The sequence below is a fragment of the Gadus macrocephalus genome, chromosome 1 (genome assembly GCF_031168955.1).
Source record: "Gadus macrocephalus chromosome 1, ASM3116895v1".
Classification (NCBI taxonomy): domain Eukaryota; kingdom Metazoa; phylum Chordata; class Actinopteri; order Gadiformes; family Gadidae; genus Gadus; species Gadus macrocephalus.
Window position 1 is genome coordinate 20,839,710 of NC_082382.1, and position 23,209 is coordinate 20,862,918.

The 23,209-nt window shown below is 48.4% G+C and overlaps 1 protein-coding gene across 1 annotated transcript in view; it reads left to right on the forward strand.

Annotated features, from left to right (window-relative positions):
- Positions 1-23,209, forward strand: part of nphp4 (nephronophthisis 4) — a 51,845-nt gene that overhangs the window by 15,460 nt on the left and 13,176 nt on the right. Inside the window, exons 4-11 of the mRNA XM_060060040.1 lie at positions 103-240; positions 3,365-3,576; positions 6,408-6,634; positions 11,834-12,023; positions 14,605-14,688; positions 21,806-21,965; positions 22,692-22,768; positions 22,960-23,045. Coding sequence (XP_059916023.1) covers positions 103-240; positions 3,365-3,576; positions 6,408-6,634; positions 11,834-12,023; positions 14,605-14,688; positions 21,806-21,965; positions 22,692-22,768; positions 22,960-23,045 — 1,174 coding nt within the window. The remainder of the gene's footprint in view (positions 1-102; positions 241-3,364; positions 3,577-6,407; positions 6,635-11,833; positions 12,024-14,604; positions 14,689-21,805; positions 21,966-22,691; positions 22,769-22,959; positions 23,046-23,209) is intronic.

Below are 23,209 nucleotides of genomic sequence, written 5' to 3' on the forward strand. Positions count from 1 at the left end.
CATTGGCTTGTTCCTGCAACCTAAACAATACGGTTGTGAAGATCTACACACTTTTCGGACTGAAAACAGTTAAAAGAGGATTGGTTTGGTGTTTGTTTCCAGGATGTCTCGTGGATCCTGATTGGAGGAGGCCAGGCGAGGTACCGCCTCCTTGTTCCTATGTCATCACGCAGCGGGAAAGTGGTGCAGGCGGCTTCAAAGGAGGAAAACTCTCCACTGGAAACATCCTCAGACTTAATGGTAAACAGACTTTACACATACACACTAACGCACACACATATATAGACACACAAACACACTACACACACACACACACACACACATACCAACGTACACACACTAACGTACACACACAAACGCACACACACAAGCACAGACAGATACACACACGTACACTCCAATGCAATGATGATGCAACTGGATACCATGCAGTACAGCATGATCCCATTCTGATTATTATTTCTCATCGCCCATTCCAAATGGTCCACTCTGGATATTATTTTAATTGTGTTCATACGGAGTAAGCAAAAAACGCGTGGACAAAAAAATAAATATGGTCTGGAGTCTGGTCTGTTACAGTATTAAAGCAATAAGAAATAAACATTACCCTCGCTTCATAACTAAAATACAAAGAAGGCTTTGAGGGAATTCAAAGCCCCTGGGAGTCTAACTGAATCGCTTGCAAAATAGTGGATTCCTTGTTTACCAAGTATATTTGCTACACGCTACCAGACACCCCCTAGGTGACTTTGCTGGGCTTCTCCAAATACAGACACAAGACGATGGAGATCCATGATGCCATGCGTGAGAGTGCGCTGATGGCTAGATGAACCTGTTGCACATTGATTGCTCAATGTGCAACAGGTGTTCAGCCTCAATGCGTCTCAAAGCAGCCACCATCCACACACAATCCAGCACGCCTTGTTTTGTAAATCCGTCAAAAAGTTCAGGGTTTTACTAAAGCTTGAATCGGCGTCATCTCCGATGACTCGCAGGCGCTTAGCCCATCATCAGATGACGTGTAACGTGGTGCGTCGTGGCCCCAAGGAACATTCTTCTATTTTAGCTATTTTGACACGGTTTCAGGCCAGCATTGGGCGGTACATGTTAGTATTTGGGTTGTGGGCTAAGATTGGGTAAAAATATGCTGCTTATACCCCTATGGAGCGGCTTATTTGTTCTATTTAGAAACACACAACCCCATTTTACCGCTCCTGCGGCTTATAGAAAATGCGGCTTTATTTAAAAACAAAAATCGGCATACATTAAAGAAGAATGCAAAAAAATCCATTCGGTAAAATCTTAAGATCTTTCTCACCGGTGCATTTCTTCTCCCATAAGAAAAAGAAGGGTCCCTTTCATATGGGAAACATTTCAATAGTAATGTCCCTCTTAAGGGGATGTTTGGGCGAGCAAAAAGGGCAGAGATAAACGGCTAAAGGCCAACAAAATGCAAAACACCTTGGGCAGGGAATAGAATAAAAGATGAATTGCCATCGCTCGTCCACATCTGATACGTCCGCTCCTTGGTTCCTGTCACTCAAAAGGTACCAACCGGACAATGGTTCCTACCGGACAATGGTTCCTAGAGGGTTGAAAGCTTGGGGCGGACCACTAGAGTCCAAGTGTCCATCTTCTCTGAACAATGAGTGTTCCTGTGGGGGGGGGGGGGGGGGGGGGGGTCCGTGTGTGTGTGTGTGTGTGTGTGTGTGTGTGTGTGTGTGTGTGTGTCTCAACCATATCTGTTTCTGAGTTATGTCTGTTTCACTGTAAGTATTTTGGTTGAATTCCCATTTTTGAAACACACACTAAAAAAGACTCACAAACATCTATCTGTTTTGTCCTCAACTAATAATGCGTGGTATGATTAACACCTTTATCTGTGGTCTCACCTGTCAAATAAATAAGAGTCATAACAGTAGCTAACAAATCCTCACCGATAGTGACCTTTTTTACAGGAACCTAATTAATCAAAGATATAGTTATACCAAGTTAACAGTTGTTTTTAGCAAAAGGCAAACGGACAAACAAGTATGCATGCCCGTACACGCGCACATACACCCACACACATACGGATAAATACACACCCACACACACACCATGTTTCTGCCGTGCAAACAATGGTACACGGCCTGCTGGCCTGCCTCCCTGGCCCTCTGTTTGAACACACAATGTCTCTGATTACATTCACTGGCCCACTCTGACCTTCACCAGCACACTGGGACACACTCTGCATGTGAGGCTGTGTGAGTGTGTTTGTATGTATCCAACTGCTATTTAAGTGTATGTTTGTGTAAGTGTTTACACGCCAGAGTAGTGGTGATGATGACGTCGCAATGCAGCCAGCTCTGCAAAGGGGTGATTACTTCATGACTCAAACAATGAACTTGTACACCATAGTGTTGGGAAAGACTAAATGAGGACAACTTCGATGGTCTAAAAGTAGTGGTAAGTGTTGGTGATTTTCACACAATGCAGAACAACTTCTGCAACTCTCATGCGAGAGCAGTGATGATGAGTTCATCACAGATAATTCAGATACACCAAAGTAGTTATCCGGGTGTGTTATAACATTGGATTGGCGTCTTTCTTTCAACTCTCTTCTCTCTTTGTACAGCCCTCCTGTTCAGCCAACATTTCTTATTTAAAAAGTGATGGTCGTGGATGCCGAATTTGAATGAATAATTGAGCTTACATCGTCACACATTGAGCAGGCAGCGCTTCAACACACTCAAGTGTGTCTTCTTGGGTTTCCGCTATTTTCTTGGGTTGAAGAACCACTTATATTGAGAAATAACCAAGTGTGACGGCTCCCCTTTAAACGCCTGGTTCATCACGATGACAGGGGATGACTCAAAACACACATCTCCATACACAACGTTTTCCAACATGATGGGAAGACCTAACCTTGTTGGTAAAAAAATAATAATGAAATATGCGCCACATTTTTTCATCAAAGCCCCAAATGTTATTGTGATTCCCCGGCGTAATCCCAAACAGATCCAGATTACAGGATGAGTCAGTCGATGAGTCAGCCGCCTTTATCAGGTTAGCACATGGCAGACGCAAGACTATGGGGGGGGGAACGAATACGTGATGTGCTGTTGTGTGTTGGATGCGTCGTCGTCAGGGCTTAACCCCCGCTGCTCAAGTGCCAGTTGGCCGGGAGGGGGGGGAGGGGGGGGGGGGGGGGATTCTGTGGGTCTGTGTGGCTACAAGCTGTTGTCTGAGCGTCGCTATCTGTCGGCGCCATCTCTCCAACATCGAGAGTCATTTCTCTGGAGCATTTGGTCAAAAGTGGCGAATCATATTCATGACCCTGTTGTTGTTTGAATCTTTTTGTTGTTATTTGCTTTTTCCCAAGAGAGGAACGCATCACTGGCTCAGCAGGCGGCGACCGCGGCGGCGGCGGACATTACGGGCGGCGGGCCAGAGGTGATAACGGACGGCGTCGGCCCGCCCGCGCCGGGCGAGTCGGTGGAGGACCGCCGACGCAAGCTGAGCTGCTTGGCCGCCGTGCTGCAGCGGGAGGCCAGGGAGCACCCGGAGAGCCAGGTCAAAACGGCCAGGGTCATGGTGAGGTCCCAACCCCACTACACACACACACACACACACACACACACACACACACACACACACACACAGTCACACACACACAGTCACACACACACGTCTTTAGCCAATAGGAACCCTTAGAAAAGGATCCATTCGCCGAAACAAACATCCGTTTCTATCTCACTCTGTTGGTTGAATGTAATTGAACCAACTAAATAATTTAGTTTGCGTTATATTATTCGCACACTAACATTTCTGCTTCTCTGGTTGTTTAGATGTTGTATCTTTACTTTACTTTTTTGGGAGGTTTTAGTGCCTCTTTTTAAATCGACCACTTTCCTGTACTTTCTGCTTTGAAATCCAAACATCCTGTCCGGGATTATAAAGCACTATCTTATTCTATCTTAATGTGGGTCAAGTAGTTCACAGGAAAGTTGAGAAGCAGAAGAAAACAGGGTAGCTAAAGGGCTTCTTTGGTCCCCTGCCCCTATCCTCATCTCTGGGTGAAGACTGAGTAGATGCTGGTGGGGGAAGCAAACCACAAAAACACTCGAGAAGAAGCGATTCCCCTGTTTTTATCGCCGCAGCAACTCGGTAAACAACAACACCCCTATCTAATTGAGGTATAATGAGAAACGTTGCAGGGTGCTTTGGTCTCATATTGCGCCCCAATGTCCACTGGGTTGTATTAGAGAGTTTTGTAACCCACTTATATGATATGAGTTTTGTATGTGTTTTTTCAGGGTGTATTTCATCTCATTAATCCAAAACGATAAATGTGCAATAATCCACATACGTTATGATTCAGGGAGCCTCTGAGGGGTGATGACGTATGATATTACATTACCAGGACCATCTCCATAAACGTATCCATTGCCGCGGCGGGCTAAAAGCCCCTAGCTCTCTCAGGCCTCACAAAGGCCTCTTAATTGTCCCTCCCCAGCAGGGAGCCTGTATCAGGCTCTGGTACCCACGGGTGCCAGTGCTAAATGTGCTCCAGACTGGCCGTCGAGCTGCAGAGCTCTCTCTGCATGTCACACTCGCTCTGCCGGGAGTACTGATGTCACTGAAGCGCACGCAGGCGCGCGCGCACACACGCACTCACGCGCAGACGTGCACGCCGCGCACACTCGCAGACGTGCACACCCACTCACGCACGCGCATTTGTAAGTGGACACGCACACACCCACGCGCATACACGTACGTAAATGCTCACATTTGCACACACACATACACACACACACACAGACACACAAAGACACACACACAGACACACACACAGACACACAGACACACACACACAAATGAACGCACTTACACGCTGACATGAACACGCACACACACATACACACACACACACACACACACAGACACACACACACAGACACACAGACACACACACACAAATGAATGCACTCACGCGCTGACATGAACACGCACACACACATACACTCACACACGTACACAAAGACACACACACACAAATGAACGCACTTACACACTGACATGAGCACACACACACACACACAGTCTGGAAGACTGAACGGAGGCTTCAGAGGGCTTCAGCCCTGGCTGCTGCTGCTCCAGGGGGACCTGCAAAGTTGCCACGCGTGTAAATTTGAATTTCTGCTACTTAAAATCAGTTATGTTTAGACAAAATTAGGGCTCCCACACTGGATGCGAGAGATGACTGCCTCACTGCCAAATGACTCTTTTGTGTGACTTTGTCTTCTCATGGCGTCCCAGACGTGAGGAAAGCGCTTAAGAAACAACACCCTGTTAAGTCGATGCAGCGACAACCGCACGTCTAATTTTGTTAAGACAAGGTACATCTGTCTGCACCTACACGTGCAGGTGTCATGGATCCGTTTGGTTCAGGGGACACAGCCAGAGTTCTGATGGTACCCTTGTGTTTTGTTAGTTCGTTGTGGTATTAGATGGACACGTCATTTCAGGGAGAGGGTCTTTTTCACCCATACCAACGATGCCTCTGTAAAGAGCCCGCAGTTGTTTTCACCTCTAGTTTGACCATTAAATCTTTATGGGTCATTTAAATTCACCCTTTTACTATTCGTCCTAAGTGTTTTGCCTGGACCTGCTCTATAAATGGCATTCTTTCAAACAGCCATTATGCTGGTGATCTGCAGTCTTTAGTACTCTGCATGTCTGCAAAATGTCTTCGCTAATGTCCAGCTTGCCCTCTTCTTCGTCTGCACCCTCCTCTTCACCATCCTCCTATTTTTCTCTCCTCTTCATCACTCCACTTTATCCTCCTCTTCATCATTCTCCCCTTGTCCTCGAGCTCTCCATCATCATCTTCATCCCCCTCGTCGTCATTATCCTCTTCACATCCTCGTCACCATCCTCATCTTCCTCATCCTCCATTTCATCTCTCATTATCCGCTCTGTCTCTCCTCTTCATCCTCATCCTTAACTCTGTCCAAGTCTTCCTCATCATCTTCATCATTCTCCTTTTCATCCCTCCTCCTCTTCATCATCCTCCTTATGCCCCTAATTTTCATCATCCTTCTCTTCATTATCCTCTTCTTCCTCCCTCCTCCTCCCCCTCCTTCTACCCGTCCCTCCTCCTCCTCTTCTTCTACCTCCTCTTCCTCCTCCTCCTTCTCCATGTCCCTCCTCCTCCTCCTATTCCTCCACCTCCTCCTCTTCCTCTACATCCTCTTCCTCCTCCTCCTCTTCCTCCCCGTCCCTCCTCCCCTTCCTCTACCTCCTCTTCCTCCTCCTTCTCCTAATCCCCGTCCCTCTACCTCCTCTTCCTCCTCCTTCTCCTTCTCCCCGTCCCTCCTCCTCCTCCTCCTCCTCTTCCTCCACCTCCTCCTCTTCGTTCTCAGAGCCGGAGGGAGGAGCGTGTGCAGCTGGCCCGGGACCTGGATCAGATCCGTGCCCTGCAGGACCGCAGCAAGGCGGAGGCCATCTCCAGCATGCTGAGCCAGGCCATCACCACCCGCCACGCCCTCTACGCCAGCCTGGGCACCGCCGAGTACCTGGAGTTCATCCTGAGGAACCCCTTCAGCGCCCCGCACACCGTCAGCATCCACAGCGCCGACCCTGACCTCAGGTGAGAGAGAGAGAGAGAGAGAGAGAGAGAGAGAGAGAGAGAGAGAGAGAGAGAGAGAGAGAGAGAGAGAGAGAGAGAGAGAGAGAGAGAGAGAGAGAGAGAGAGAGGAGCCCCTGGTTATTCTATGGGCATTATTGAACACGCATGCACACAAACACCCGAGAGGGAGAGAGAGATAGTGGCAGACATTCAAAACAAAGGGTTTGTATAACCTTACTAAAAGTTAACGCAGGAGTGGTGTTAGCAAAAAAAACATCTTTCGGCTATACTGGTAACTCGAACCGAAGCACTCAAACAAACCATGTCCTCCACACAACCCCTGCCCTCACAAATGACGGCTACACAAGAAAGGAATGAAAGGAGGCAGACGGCATCCATTCTCCCAACTCCAATGAAGTGACTCCTTACGTGTCTTGAAGAGAGATTGGGACTTGCAGGGTTGTGGTGTGGTCCATGGATGCTAGAGGAACTGGATCGCTCCGCCTTATAGTCACGTTTTAGACTGAGGAAGGAGGAATTGGTTATTTTGAATCCTTAGATTCATCTTGAAATGTCTGTAAATGGGGGTTTTAGCTAAGATTGATGATCGGATATTGCCGAGACACAACTGGAGGGGACACTGGTGTGGTGTTAATTCAAATAAAGAATTAGGTCTGCGCTGTTTTTAAATCATTTTGTTTTCCTATTTAAATGATTCTGAAGAGGGGACTTTTGAAACAGCATGGAGGACGCGAGTACTCCATCAAGTTTCAACTTTTGATATTTATATACATGTCATAATTGAATAGTCTAGTTTGACTCCCCAGCCGAATTGGTGCTGGGTTCCGACCCCGATATCCACAAGCCTGGAAGCACCCTTGATCAAGAGGTCATTGTAAGTCACTTTGGATAGAAACATCTCAATAACTAAGTAGTGGTTGTGTTAGAAGTAAACGTAGTCGCAGCAGTAGCAGTATCAGCAGTCATTTGTATGTATCTCTGGAGTCCCTGTATACAGACTCCAACAGAGGCTACAGATCAGCGCCCTGGACTGCACCCTTTCAGGAACCAGCCCATAATCGGGCATCGTGTTGTTATCCGTGTTATAAGCGACATTATCACCAAACGCGGTGGTTAAGTTTTGTGTGCCGCACAACGCTAGATTTGCCTCAACGCACCCGCGCTACACACACACAATTACCGGCTGATCTAGAGTGTTGCGTTCCCGGTGAGCCTGCGAGTTTCCCCACGCTGTTTTCATTATGACAAAAGCCCGGGCCAGTTGACAAAGAGCCAGCCTTAGTGCAACGCAAATCCTCCTTGAACCACATGCATACGTAATGCCGGCGGAACGAGCAAATATATGCGAGTGCGCTCCACTGGCACATATACTCCACTGACATCCACTGAGGAGGAATCATTACGTTATTAGTGATGCCACCGGCGCCCGGCGCGGAGAACGGAGGATGGGGGGGACGACACAGCTGGGAACCCATTGGTGGAACTTTTCTAGCTGGTCACTTTGCTCTTGCTAGCCTCACGGCTTAACCTAACTGATAGAAACCCCGCTGGTCACAACGCTAGCCTCACTGGTAGCTTCATCGCTAACCTCCCCACTTGCCTCACCGCTAGCCTCACTCTAGCCTCACCGTTAGCCTCACCTCTATTCCAACCGCTAGCCTCACCGCGAGCCTCACTGCTAGCCTCACCGCTAGCCTCCCTGATAGCCTCACTGCTAGCCTCACTGATAACCTCACCCCTAGCCTCCCTGCTAGCCTTGCTTTGCAGCTAGCCTCACCGCTAGCCTCCCTGCTAACCTTGCTGCTAGCCTCACTGTTAGTCACAACGCTAGTCACACCGCTATCCTCACCAAAACTCCCACCGATGGCATCACCGCTAGCCTCAACTTGAGACAGGAGACGACACAGCTGGGAACTTTCCAGCGGGTCACTGTGCTTCTGCTAGCCACACCGCAAAGCGTGACTGTTAGTCACACCGTTAGTCGCCCCGCTAGTTTCACCGCTCACCTCACGGCGAGACGCACGGCTTGCTTCACACCAGCCCCACTTGCTCACTGGGGTGTTTTCCGACAAGAGTTGTGTAATTGTATTTCTTACAGAAAAAAGGGTCGGTCGCCTCTCCCAGGAGACCAGGGGGATTGTAAACACCAGATTCTCTCCTGCCCACGGATATCTCTCGCTTGCTCGCTTTATGTCTCTCACTTTCGCTCGTGCGCCCTCCCTCTCTCGCTCTGTCTCTCCCTCTCTTTGTCTCCCTCTTGCTCTCTCTCTCTCTCTCTCTCTCTCTCTCTCTCTCGCTCTCTCTCTCTCTCTCTCTCTCTGTCTCTGCCTCTCTCTCTCTCGCTCTCTCGCTCTCTCTCTCTCTCTCTCTCTCCCCCCCCACTCCCTCTCCCTCTCTTTTCTCTTTGCACTGTCTCCCAGCACACACTCGAGCACGGCTAGTGTTAGCCCCGACAGCAGCTGGGTTGGTGTTCGTGGTCTACCGTTGTCAGTGTCTCTGCCCACAAAGACATAATAAAGCCAGCAGAACTTCTTACAAACTTCTTCTACGCAAACAAAAAATAACTCTACAGAACCGTGACTTCCAAAACATCCCAAAGACAAAAGGTTTGGTCGAGGTTATCTTCTGGCTAACTACTACTGAGAGAATGTTCTAGAGGGTGCTAGCTTTGATGCTAACCCTGTTGGAAAGCGGGGGGAGGGCCTAAGGCTCCTCATCTTGAAGGGGGGGGGAGTCAGCCACCTGTTGGCGTTCATTCTGTATGCCGATGGATGGTCTGAACCCCTCCCCACCAGCCGTTTGAAGCGGAACTCAGTCCCAATCTTCGCCTCGCCTCTCTTTCATCCCGTCACTGTGATCGCGTGCGTCTCACCCTTTCAGAAATATAATCATCCGTTTGCAGTCCAGATGTTTCTGATCAGTCGCTTTCTCTTAAGATGATCTGAAAAACGTAATCTCAATGTCTCCCTTGCTCAGACTCTCTCTCTCTCTCTCTCTCTCTCTCTCTCTCTCTCTCTCTCTCTCTCTCTCTCTCCTCCCCCCCCGCCCCCCCTCTCTCTCTCTGTCTCTGTCTCTCTCTCTGTCTCTCTCTCTCTCTCTCTCTCTCTCTCTCTCTCTCTCTCTCTCTCTCCCGCCCCCCCCCCCCTCTCTCTCTCTCTCTCTCTCTCTCTCTCTCTCTCTCTCCCGCCCCCCTCTCTGTCTCTGTCTCTTCCTCTCTTTCTCCCTCCTACCTGATTCTATTTTCAAACTCTCAATGTGCCTCCTGGTCTCTATCTCATCAGCTGCCTCCTTAGTTTGAGGAGGGCTCAACGTTACCACGCGCACACACAAGCATTGAGTTGTGGTGATTAGCTGCGACTCCTCAAAACCCAGCGTTTGGTTGGGTCGGCCGTGCAGAAGGAGCCATTGAGAGGGGCGAAGGGGGCTCTCCTGACCAATGGCAGACGACCTCCTGCAGCATGAAGGGGGGAACCGTTTGAAGTTTATTCAAGCAGCTCTTCCCTTGATGCCGCTTCACAGAGGCCATGGACTTATCTCCGCTAGGGGAAAAGAGAGGGGGCATTCCTTCTTTTTCATTTTATTATTTTCCATTCATTTGAAAGTAATTGTGAAAATAGTGGAACGCAACGTTGTGCTCGGTGTATCAGTCGCCGACTGAGAAACGATGGCGTGCTTTTGACTCTGCTGCCATTTACTCAATGCCTCAAATTGTTGAGATACCATGTCATTGTTAACATTGAAAAAAAAACGTTACTTAGGTTGGTTAAAAGACCTCCTACTTTTATCTCTATTGTTGTAACCTAGCTTTGATTCTGAGGTTTAAGCGGCCATCTTGTATGCTTTTCCATGAAGGGTTTGTCCTGTCTTGCACCCATCAGGATTGATTGACAGCGATGTGTGTGTCAGTGTGTGGGAGTGGGGTTTTCACAGGTCCTTTTATTACGCTTATTTTACCGCCCCCTTCATCTCACCTCATATCTTTTAAATGACTAACTTTGTCAAAGTCATTTAGCAAAACAGAACATAATGTGAAGTACAGGAAAGTCACGCACACTTTTTATCATATGTATTTATGCATTACATTTAGATGTGCAGTTTCTTGCTAATGGGATTTGTGTTTAGTAAATAAACAAAAATACCCTTTCACGAAAAATCGTTTTTCCCAACACACTCAACCGATGTTTAATATAGTGCGTTAGTTGCTGAGGACAGCAGATCTCCCATTCGGATGTGCAACTATTATAAGACCCATAGGTAGGCAAGTCTTCCAATTTAATTCATTTACCATTCATTCAATCCCAAGCACAGTACACTGTACATTAGTTTTGACTTTTGCCAACTTTTTACCTTCTCAAAAATCACTATCTTTGCTCAACTCGACTAATCGTTAAAAAGTAACCCTTAACCAATACATATAACACCTCATATCTAGAGGGTATTCTTTAAAACATTTTAATATTACTGAAAACTCACTATTTAATCTTTTTTTATACAAACATAACCCGTATCGACCTTGAAGGAAATAAAAACAATATTTTGCAGTTATTCTTTATTAGTATGGCTGCTGCATTAAAAACGGTGGCATTTTAAATGTATTTTCATGGACCCCTGGAACTAAGTGGACAAAATGCTGCGCAAGATAAACCAATATAGTCATTATAGAACATCCTTAAATTACAATCCCTCAGAGAGAGAGAGAGAGGATTTTCATCTTAGTTTTTTAGTTTTTCCTATCATATAGGTGGGTGTTTGTTACTCCCAGCCTAAAGCTACTGGGTTCGATTCCCACCTCCATCAGTAGGCATCCTTGAGCAAGATGTCTAGCCCCTACCTGCTCCCTAACGACATCATGCATCCTTGCAAGAGGCTTGGGATAAGGGCAGCTGCTTAATGCTTAAAACAGTAATAGCTCAACTAAAATAGTGTATAATAATAATAATAATGCATTTTATTTACGGGCGCCTTTCTTGACACTAAAGGTCACCTTACAAAATCAAAAACAACAAAATCAATCAATAAATCAATCAAACAGTCATAAGAGCAAGCAAAAGAGCTGACTTGAAGGGAGCAGGCTTGTCGGAATCGATAGGTTTTCAGGTTACATCTGAAAGTGGTAATGGAAGTGGAGTTTCGGATGTGATGAGGCAGAAAAACGTAACGTGTACATTGTCCTCCCCCCCCCCCCCCCCCTCCCTCCAGTGTGATCTCCAGCGTGGAAGAGTGGAGCCACTTCAGGGCCCTGACGCGGAGCCCCACCCCTGTGGAGGAGAACCTGTTCCAGGTGGAGGAGGGCTCTCCACACCCCCGGGTCTACCTGCGGCCCCGCGAGAGTGTCCACATCCCCCTAAAGTACCAGAGCTTTGTCTGTGACCACAGCCCCCCACTGCAGGTACCTCCCCACACTGAATATACTGCTCCATATCCACTTAGCTACATGGCAGCACAAAGGGGTACGTTAATAAACCATTTATTAACATTAGTAATGTAAGGGATAATGTATAGAACGCCGGTCATTATCGGGAAAATAAGCCTAGACAGGGCGAACAGGACACGACGCACAGCGGAGGTGTCTTACTTCGCCCTGAAGGGGCTTATTTTCGATAATGACCGGCGACCTTCTATACATTATCCCGCTTATTACACGGCTACTTGCCAAAACGAAAAAATAACTTCACACGGTGTCTTTTTACAATTTATTCGTTACCAGCATTCGTAGTGTTGGTCAGCAGAGAAATAGTCCGCCAAAGACGCTGACTTCGCTAAGCAACCGAAGACGCTGGGGTTGACAAGTTACCGGACTACTTGCGGAGTGATACCAAAGACGTCATTATGGTCAATTATACTTAACAACGGTGAATTATCAAATATAATTCACCGCCGGAAGCTGTGAAGGGCCCATGCAAGTGAACGGGGCATTCCACGGCATTGAGAAGACCCGTGTAATAATGAGTAATAAGCATTATTACATAGCATTAGCCTGGGGGTTTGGGTTTGATTAAGTTACATAATGTATGAATGAATACCTTAGTTAACATGAACACTGTTGATTGATTACTAGACTATTACTTAACTGTCGATTAAATGTTAGCTATTGGTAGTTAATGCTTATTACTGCATTAACTGATGTTAATTCATGCTTCATTAATGTACCCTTATTGCATAGTGTAACCAGCTATATTAAACGATGAAGTATATTAAAAGAAGGTGCTTTATTTATCCTAGGCGCTAGATCTGTAAATGATGTATTATATTTGAAGGAGTAGTGTAGGGTAAGCAGAGTAGTGTCGAGGGTTCAAACCCCCAGAGGATTCTGGGTTCAAACCCCCAATATCTTCAGCCTGACCGGTAGGCATCCCTGAGCAAGACGGGCTCTTCAACCCAATCCCCCCTCCATAATGACATGCACCTGGGCCCTCTCTGGAGGGGCTTCATAGCAGTCGGCGGTGTCCCTCACACAGCCTCTGAACGTGTTGCTGTTTATCCTCTCAGCTCTGTCTGAGCCCTGCCACGCGCGACCGCGGACTCACCGCTCGCTCACTCATAAACCATGACACCTCCCCCCCCCCCCCCCCCCCCCTCTCCGCGGATCGCATTTAATGGTGGGCTGGCGTGATTCCGACGACGACAGCGTCGAGCGACTCCCTGCGTCTCTGCTCAGTGACCCCACACGAGTCACGCTAGTAAACAGACCTCGGGGCGACCGCACTCCCGGGTGGACGCCGTAAACCCGGCTCACTTGAAGTACATGGAAATCATCAAGCCGCCCGCACAACATGGGTCCACAGCCCGGCTGGGACGATCGTCGCTGTGATAGCCATATCCTCCTCCCTCATCCGCCCGAGATCGGAGGGGTTCTCTAGGATAGTCCTGCCGGGCAAACCCTTGTCTGTAAGATGATGTTACTTTCTAGGTCGTTAGGTTTGCCCCCCCCCGCCAGCTGCTCCTGCTGCCCTCCTCAGGATCAGCTGACCTTTGACCTCACCGAAGGAGACACCCAAGGAGTGTATTTCAGTTTCACTTCGTCCCAATTAGTTTTTCTCTGAGGCCCGTGGATTCAAAATGTGAGGTTGATTCTCTAGTCGAGGTGAATGGGAGTAGCCTTGAAGTTGCTCTAATAAGCCAAGTGATCCACTTGCTGAAAACAAAGATAGATGTATGATCTGATCTCCTGACCATTGTACAACCCGCTAAAGCCCTATCAAGAAGCTTATCCAATTCTACAGCCTCCTTTTTACAGCCACTTGCAGCAATACAATTTCAATGGATATTGAGTCATTGATATTATTGCGAGATAATATATTGTTTTGACCAAATCCACTGATGGACAATGTTCGCCATCCTTTTCGTCTGCTGAATACTATCGAAATCAGTCGAATGTAATGGGACAGATATGTAATATTACAGTGTAATCTAATAGTGTGTGGTCGAGTCTGGTCTGGGCCACAGTCTAGGAGGGTACAGTGCTCTGCGAAGGCGCGGGTCAGCGTGCTTTTGTTCAGATCCAGTGACGGTGACGTGGTTATAATTCGGTGGAGCGCCGCGTTACATAACCCACCGCTAGGTTTGTTTGCTCGCTGAACATCTATTGCTCCGAGGGAAGAAGTCATGCCGACGCGAAGACCTCGGCTGGCTCAAGGGCTCCTTTTGAAGTGAGGAGTCGCTCTCGAGATAAACAGCGTTTACATAAGCTCACGGCGGTATCTCCCTCCGCCTGATGAGCCGTCCCTACTTTAAATGATTATTTATTGTTTTATTTACCTCGACACGTCGGCCCAACAGCTCCCAGATCCGTATGCATCTGTTATTTTTCTGATTCTGGAGCCTGATACGTATTGCAGATTAACATGAGCAGCCCTTATCGTACACAGTCAACCCCCACCCCCCCGGTAATGGATTTGGCGCGTATTTGTGTGTGTGTGTGTGTGTGTTGATTAGAGACCCATGCTGTGCTCTTATCTTAACCTTCTCAGGGCCCGGGGTTCCCTTCCTCGGGTCGACAGGAAGACGTGGCCCGGAAGCACACGTCCAACATCGTGCGCGCCAAGTCCATCAAGGTGAGGGAAACGCCGCCCGCGACACTCTTGCTTTGTAGTCTCTGTTCTTTGGGGTTATATTTTTCATTTCATTTAATCTCTTTTTGTCCTCGTTTTTTTCTCTCTGTACGCCGCATTCCCCATTGCTGCTCCACGAATCCGATCTGGGTCTGACTCCGGGCGGGAATTAAAGGGAGAGAGAACCATGGGTTTAGTGTTGCAATGATGATATGCCTTTTCTCCCACAGCTAGAACCACCTACCAGAAGTACAAAATGTTCTTTATAATTATTTCCATATCTATTTGTGTGTGTGTGTGTGTTTGTGTTGGTGTATGTGTGTGTGTGAGTCTTTGCTTTTGTGCTTGTTTGTGTGTGTGTGTGTGTGTGTGTTGGTGTATGTGTGTGTGTGAGTCTTTGCTTGTGTGTGTGTGTTGGTGTATGTGTGTGTGAGTCTTTGCTTGTTTGTGTTGGTGTGTGTGTGAGTCTTTGCTTTTGTGCTTGTTTGTGTGTGTGTGTCTGTGTGTGTGTGTGTGTTGGTGTATGTGTGTGTGTGAGTCTTTGCTTGTGTGTGTGTGTGTTGGTATATGTGTGTGTGTGAGTCTTTGCCTGTGTGTTGGTGTGTGTGTGTGTGTGTGTGGGTGCGGGTGTGTCTGTGTTGGTTCTATCTTCCGGGCTTTGAACTGAATTATCTAACCAGCCTTTTTCCTGTTTAATGACGTGAGGAGAAACATTTTAATGGAGCGAGTGGCATCCGAATGAGATATGCTGAATGCATAATCGAGGACAGAGTACAATAGTATCTCTACAGACCCCCACCTCCTGGCTTACTCCAACACTATTGTCACGCGAATATCTCTGTTGATAGAAACGTCTTGAAGCGCTGAGCAGAAATGAATAACCATTATGGACGCTAAACGGTTATCTTCTCTGGGTTACATTGATTGATTATTTTTAGATGCCGGTCTCTAGATGTTGCGCCTACCTTCTGTTTTAACATGGTTGAACACCAGGCAAAGCCTTGCACACTCTCTCACACGCGCACACACACACACAGACTTTCTGCTCTCTTGATCACACACTCCACACGCAACCCTACGCACACACAAATACATGCATTCCTGCTCTTATACAACCCCACACACACACACACTCTGGTTACCACATGCACTTTCTCCCTTACGCACACAAATGCACATGCCCTCTCCCTTTTTCTCACACACACACACACACACACACACACACACACACACACACACACACACACACACACACACACACATGCAGCCTCTTCCCTTGCACTTGCTCCCTCCTACGCCAGCTGACTTGGCCTGCGAGGGAGACATCTTTGTTGTGTCAACTGTTTCTAAAAAGAAGTTGCCTTTGCCAGACAAGTTTGTCAAGAGAAATTATCCGCGGGATAAATCACTTTTTTCCAAACATTGTTTGTCTTTTTCTTTTTTCCGGCCCGTCTAGTAAATGTCAGGCCATCTCTCCGGCGGAACGTGTCCAGACGCAGTGATCCGTACCCGCATCCATCTACAGTTCATTTTGTTATCTTATTGTTATTTAACACTCTTCATCGTCATGGAATCGGTCATTTGTTCAGAAATTTTGGAGAGAGAGAGAGAGAGAGGGAGAGGGAGAGAGATGCTGACCCTTTCAACAGCTGCCATTTCCATGAAGAGCCCCTGGTTATTCTATGGCCATTATTGAACACATACACACACACATCCGTGCGTGTCTCCTCCAATCAAACCGAGCTACAGCCTTGCCTCTGTGCTACCCTGTGCTTCTTACGTCTGCTACTACTATAGCCCACCCCCTTTCCCACCCGCCCCCTCCCCCCCCCCCACCCACCCGCCAGCCCCCCACTAGCCCTCCCATCACCCTGCCCCCCCCCCCCCTCCCCCCCGAGGCGCTCCAGCGTTGCGTGGAATGATGAAATGTTTGCCAATAAGTTCCTGGCGGGAGCCGTCTGTCTGAGACATGCCCGGCTGTTACCCCGCGTCACCCCTCTCTCCCCACACACAACACACCCCCATCTCACACACAACCCCATCCCACACACACACACACACACACACCCCCCCCCCCGACGGGAGGTCAGAGCCCCGACCCCACCCCTCTGCGTCTGACTACCATTGATAATAGAAACCAAGTCCGATCCTCCAGGTAAAGTGTCTGTCCGGGGCGGTGAAAACGCCGTCTGTCAGCAGGATTCAGTCCCGCTCAGCACTATTATTCACAGATGGTGAATCTTGCATAGGAGCGCGTTGAGTTGAAACCGAAAATGACTTTGAGCCAATATGGATGTTATGGTCTTTTTTCGATTAGTGTTTGTTCATTGAGCAGATGTTCAGAAAGCGATTGACAGTGGTTACAGATGCATGTTGTTAAGGAGCATGTAGGGCTTTGACAGTGAATTCAGATACACATCTTTAAGGATCAGGTAGGGGTTCGATAGTGAATTCAGATACATGTTGTTAAGGAGCAGGAACGGATACAGTTCAATCAGGTTCATGTAGGAGTTATGTGCTATGGACATCGGGTGATCAAACCCAGTACCTATTGACTGGGAGTGGAACATCACTGGGCTATCCCCCTTGATGCAATATAAAAAACTACAATTAGCTCGTAGCTTAAAAAAAACGGACATATCTCTGGTCAATATCTCAGTAAATTGATAGTGATTTAAATAATGTATCAATAAAATTGCTATCGACACTCCATTATTCCCACTTACGGCACCAAGCCAGCCGAGCTACACTTCACACAGTTTCACAGTCAATTATAGTGGACAGAACGCTGTTATTCTGAAAGTCTCCCGCTTACCGTATTTTTCTCAAATACAGATGCATTTTCTATAAGTCGTGGGAGCGGTAAAATGTGGTTGTATGTTTCAAAATTTCACATCCTCCAGTTCCTTGTGCATGTAGGCCTATACCGAGACATCCTCCTAGAATAGCTTTGGCTTTGCATAACAGTTAAAGAATGATCCACACAAAAAGAGCACATTTACACATGCAATAACAATACCGAACAACTTTGTATTCCGAAAAAATTGTTTGCAAAACAAATGTTTAACCACATGGTTATTTCGGCATTTAACATGAAGGGGAAAAACTATTTTGCGCTTTTTGTTTGCAAAAAATTTACTTTGAAAATACGTATGACATTTGGCTAAACTTTTGAACGTGAAAATACTAGTTTCTACTTTCAAACAACTTGATAAAAGTCTCTGACCCTAGCTGACGTCTTTGGAATCGCAGTTGCTCAAATTGAATCCTTCAAAGTCAATATCTTCTGAATCTGAATGAAACAGATCCAGAATAGCTTTGGGAAGAGTACCGGTGGTGGATGCATCCTCACTGTCTGAGTCTGCGTCTGTGTCTACGTTTTCCGAGGCTTGAGTGGCTGGCGCCAAGTTAATACCCACTCTCTGGAAACTGTTTGTAATGGATGCCGGTTTTACCTTTGCCCATGCATCGATCACCCACGTGCAGACTTCGGAAAAGGTCGCCCTTTGGATTTCTCCAGATGGAGTGAATTGGTGTAGGCCTGCAGTCATCCATTTCACCCATTCCTCCCGAATGTACATCCTGAAAGCGCGGTTAACTCCCACATCTAACGGCTGCAGCTCACAACTCAGCCCTCCTGGAATAATGGCCAGCTGGGGCCGGTGGTCACGTACAGCTGGCTCGGTTCCGTCTGTTCTGTGAGCAGCCGTGGAGTCCATTATGCGCAGGCCTTCGGGGTTCAACAATGAGCCTGGCCGCTTTCGCCAGCATTTCTCCAGCCATAACTTCATCACTTCCTCGTTCATCCACCCCTCTCTGTTGCAATGGACGACGCATCCCCCAGGTAGCTTTTCCCTCGGAAGAGTTACTCGCTTGAAAATGAGCATCGGTGGCAGTTTGGTGCCGTCCGCCATGCAACCCAGCATGACGGTAAAGCGAGTGCGGTCATGGCCCGTTGTTGTACTGCCCTTAACCGGCTCCTCTCCAACCTCATTTGCTGTCCGAGTTTGGGGCACGTCAAAAGACATCGCAACTTTGTCCATATTTCCGACTTTTGACGCAGGGAAGTTGTTCTCCTGAATGACCCTGTGCACATAGCCGTCGAACTCCTGGACTGTTTCCTCCCAGCCGTCGGGAAGCTTCTGTCCCGCCGCTGTCCGGGCTCTGGCGGATAATCCGTTCCTACGCATAAAGCGCGTGCACCACGAAGGGCTGGCCTTAAAATCAGTGAGTCCCATGTCGTGGGCAACGACACCCGACGTTAACCTGATGCCCACGGTGCTCACAGCTCTGCCCGCGACCCGTTGAGCACGCGCCCGCTCGGCGACCCGCTGCTCCAGCTCGGGCCACCTGCACTTCTGACCCCGGCCCGCGGCCCGGGCGGTGCCCTTCTGTCTGCCGAGGGTCTCCTCGCCGGCCCTCCACCGGCGAACTTGACTCTCGTCGACGCCAAACTCCCGGGCCGCGGCTCTGTTGCTGCTGCCTTTAGCCGCCGCGACGACTCTCAGCTTGAAGGCGTTGGTGTACGAGCGCCGTTGAGGAGAGGCACGCTGAGCTGGGCCGGGAGACTTGTCAGATTTGTTTGATTTTGAGGAATCCATGTTCTGGGTGAGGCGCCTGTACCGAATGCAAGCAGCACGCCCCGAGCTCCCAAGGAAAGTGAGGACAACTAGTGACTGAAACACTGCTTTTATAGCACATTGTGGCAAACGGGCGTCCTCTTTTTTTTTTTTATGAAGTGATGCCAATGTTTGCTTCTTTACCCGGCTATCTTTTACCCCACAAACCTCTAATGTAAATGAGCTTATGGGCTTTTCATCATGACGGCATTAGAAACGTCATGGTTTATCACCGGAATGCAAATCACCGAAAACGGCACAGATTTTTTTTCTTTGAAGACATTGTGTTTGCAAAATCTTCATATAAGCCGCTGCGAAAAATAAGCCGCAGCGACAGTTTTGCTTCGGAACATCGGAATACAAGCCCTGGCTTTATTTTCCCCAAAATTGTGGTTCTCACTGAGAGGGGCTCAATCTTACGCACTGCGACTTTGAACGACTAACACTTTTGTATCAAGGAACGATTTCTTCAACATCAGTAGGAATCCTGCATTCATTTTCTTTCTTGTACAGTTCCATCCAGTGGCTGAGTCTCAATCCACTGTTTCGCTTCCTGCCCCCTGCGTCCCACATAGGCAGCCGCCTCCTTAGCCAGCTCACTCAGTGCTGGAACCCAGCCGGTGTCACCTCCCACTGTCATCCAGGGTTGCTTGTCCTGTCTACAGGCTCTGTTCTCGCTCATACGCGGAGCCCGACATTAGCCTAAGCCTGCCTGCGGAGCGCGGGTCATGCGCCCCAGTGTTCTCCGTGCACGCTGTCATGTGTGCATGCTTGTACACGGGACGGCTCTTGTCAGCATGTAATTGCTGCATGCGTATGAATACAATTTGTGTTCCTGTCTGCACGGATCCCAGGGGCAGCCTTAAATGCAGTGGACTTCAAAGTGCCATGCTGGGAGGGGTGTGTGTGTGTGTGTGTGTGTGTGTGTGTGTGTGTGTGTGTGTGTGTGTGTGTGTGTGTGTGTGTGTGTGTGTGTGTGTGTGTGTGTGTGTGTGTGTGTGTGTGTGCGTATTTGTGTCTGTGTGATGGTGTATGCTGCTGTCTTTGTGAGTGTGTGTGCAGGTGTGTGTGTTGCCGTATGCTTTTCTCTGTGTGTGTGCAGGTGTGTGTGTGTGTGTGTGTGTGTGTGTGTGTGTGTGTGTGTGCACGTCAGAGGGAGAGGAGGAAGGGAGGGGTAGGAGGGATGCAGGCGACCGTCATAAGCAGCTGATTGAGCTGCTGGTGCTCAGTGGTCCTTCAGTGTGACTCAGCAGTATTTAGGACTGGTTCCTCCCCCCTTGGGCAATGTAATGAAACTGCCTGAGACAGGCCGACCAATAGTGGAAAACAAAACAGACAAATGATGTGCATACAAATAATTACTTTCCCATGAATCATTCATTCAGGAGTGCAGGCGGTTGTGGTATACATATTATATTCGAGGGGTCATTGTCTTATAAATGAGTGACTGGAGCTCCAATTGAGGGGGAAAAAAATCAATGCATAAATCCATACTACCTTACTAGTACATCTTCAGAAGTACTACCTCAATATAGCCGCCAAGTGTGAACACTTCCTCTGCTTGGCTGTGAAATGTGCCTTGTTTTGTGTGTATGATTTTGTGTTTGGCTGAGGTATAAATGGCAAGGTGGCTCTGAGGAGTGGACAGAAAGGTACATTGGACAGTTTCCTTGATAGCAAGTCCCCACACCCTTATTGCAGACAACAAAGCGTCCTCGGAGGAAATGGATTACTGTCTGGCCTTTGTTGCCTTATTCATCCAAACGGGGCGTTGTGGATTTATACCGACAACAACCCAGCTTAGCGACCATTCACTCCTTTGTCTCTCTGCCCTCCCTCTCTCCATCATAACTCTCCCACTCTCTCCCCCTCTCTTTCTCGCTTTCCATCGTACAGCTCCCACTCTCTCTCCCTCTCTTCCTTCTCTCTCCATCCTGCCTTTCCTACTCTCTCTCCCTCTCTTTCTCGCTCTCTCTTTTTCCCCTCTCATATCTCTCACACTCTCCCGCTTTCTATCTCTCCCGCTCTCTCATATCTCTTGCTCTCTCTCCCTCTTTCTCTTTCTTGCTCTCTGTCTTATCTCTTCCACCCGCTCTCTCTTTTCTGTCTCTCTCTATCCTCTCTCGTCAGACTCTTTTCTCGTTCGCTGTCAATTCCCTCTCTCTCTCTCGCTCTCGCTCTCTCTCTCTCTCTCTCTCTCTCGCTCTCGCTCTCGCTCTCGCTCTCTCTCTCTCCCTCTCTCGTGGAACCAAGGGCTCTAAAAATACATTCCAGATAAAATGTTGTTAGTAAGGGAGAGGAGTTGGATGCAGTGATAAAAAAAAGAAAAAGTGTTTTATTCTTAATAGAGTTTTTTACTAGCTTTACAATTCTGAACAAAAACAACGAATATATTTCACTGTGAGCCAACGTGTGTGATTTAAGGATCCAGCTTATAGGATATCAATAAGTCCTCCCCCTCCGTCTCCCCCTCCGTCTCCCCCTCCGTCTCCCCCCTCCAGGTGACGTTCCGGGCGGAGGACGGCCAGCCCCTGGCGGTGCTGCAGGTGGATGTGGAGCCCACGCCCCACCTGGTGGCCCACACCTTCCGTCTCTACCACCCCCAGCTCTGCCTCCTGAAGAAGGCCCTGCGCATCCCCCCCGGGCTGGCCTCTGCCCCCGGTCAGCTCCCCCCCGCCCACACACACACACCCATGCTGGGAGCACACGGGGGGTTTGTGTGTGTGTGTGTGTGTGTGTGTGTGTGTGTGTGTGTGTGTGTGTGTGTGTGTGTGTGTGTGTGTGTGTGTGTGTGTGTGTGTGTGTGTGTGTGTGTGTGTGTGTGTGTGTGTGTGATCATAATACATTGAAATTGGCACATACATGTGCCAGTGTGAAAACTGTTGTTTCACAGTGTGTCTGATTGGGGGGGGGGGGGGGGGGGGGGGGGGTGGGGGGGTTATGTCCCTAGTGTATGAATGCTTCCTTCCTGTGTGGGCGCGTGTGTGTTCGTTCCTATTGTGTATGTCTTACCTGTGTGTGTGGTTGTGTGTTTGTGTACATCTGTGTGCCTCCGCGTGCATATGTCAGTTCACATGCTTGTGATTAAATAGTACACCAACGGATCGTGTCCCTGTTGAGGTTGACCAATGTGTGTGTACCGACTCAACGGAAACAACAGAAACAAGCCTCCAGCCGTACAACACAGAAAAAAAAATCAATAAAATACACTTCTTACTGGACTTGTTGAAAAATAAATGATGTGTGCAGAAAAATCCACTGATGCATGCCTTCTCAATCCTTGCTCGTCTCTGATCGACTCTTCCTCTGTATCTCCATCTCTTCCTCTTCTTTCTGTCTCTGTCTCTCTCTTCCCCCCTCCCCCCTCCCTCCCTCCCTCACTGGTAGGCAGCGCAGATGGCGCTGAAGAGGAGATACTGGTACGTTGCAGTGACCCCGGCGTCGTCTGCCAGACCAAGATGCTGGTGAGTGAAACGCTGTACCGATGTTTAGATAGCAATTCCATTAATATTGCTTATTTGAAGCCAACATCACTGGGGTTCTCTTCCCGGGGCCAAACCTTCTCAGAAGTGTGTTTAGCAATGCATCGGGAGCCGAAGTACTTTAACGTGTTTAGTGGCCAGTCATGGTCATGTGAAAGCGTATTTCTGCTCAGGCGCCAGGGGAGCCCCAGGACGTGTATATGAAGGTACCCGGGAACCCCAGCCCTGACGTGAAGATGTTCTACATAATGCTGTTCACGTACGTATCACTACCGGAGCCCAGACGGACCCAGCCCTGTATAAACAGCCCCAAGCCCTGGCACATCTCCCAAGTCCACCCTATACCCACCCCCCCCTTTTTCTGTCTCAAAATCGAATGCCTTAAAGCAAATAAAGTGTCACGAAGATTAACTGCACTGTAGA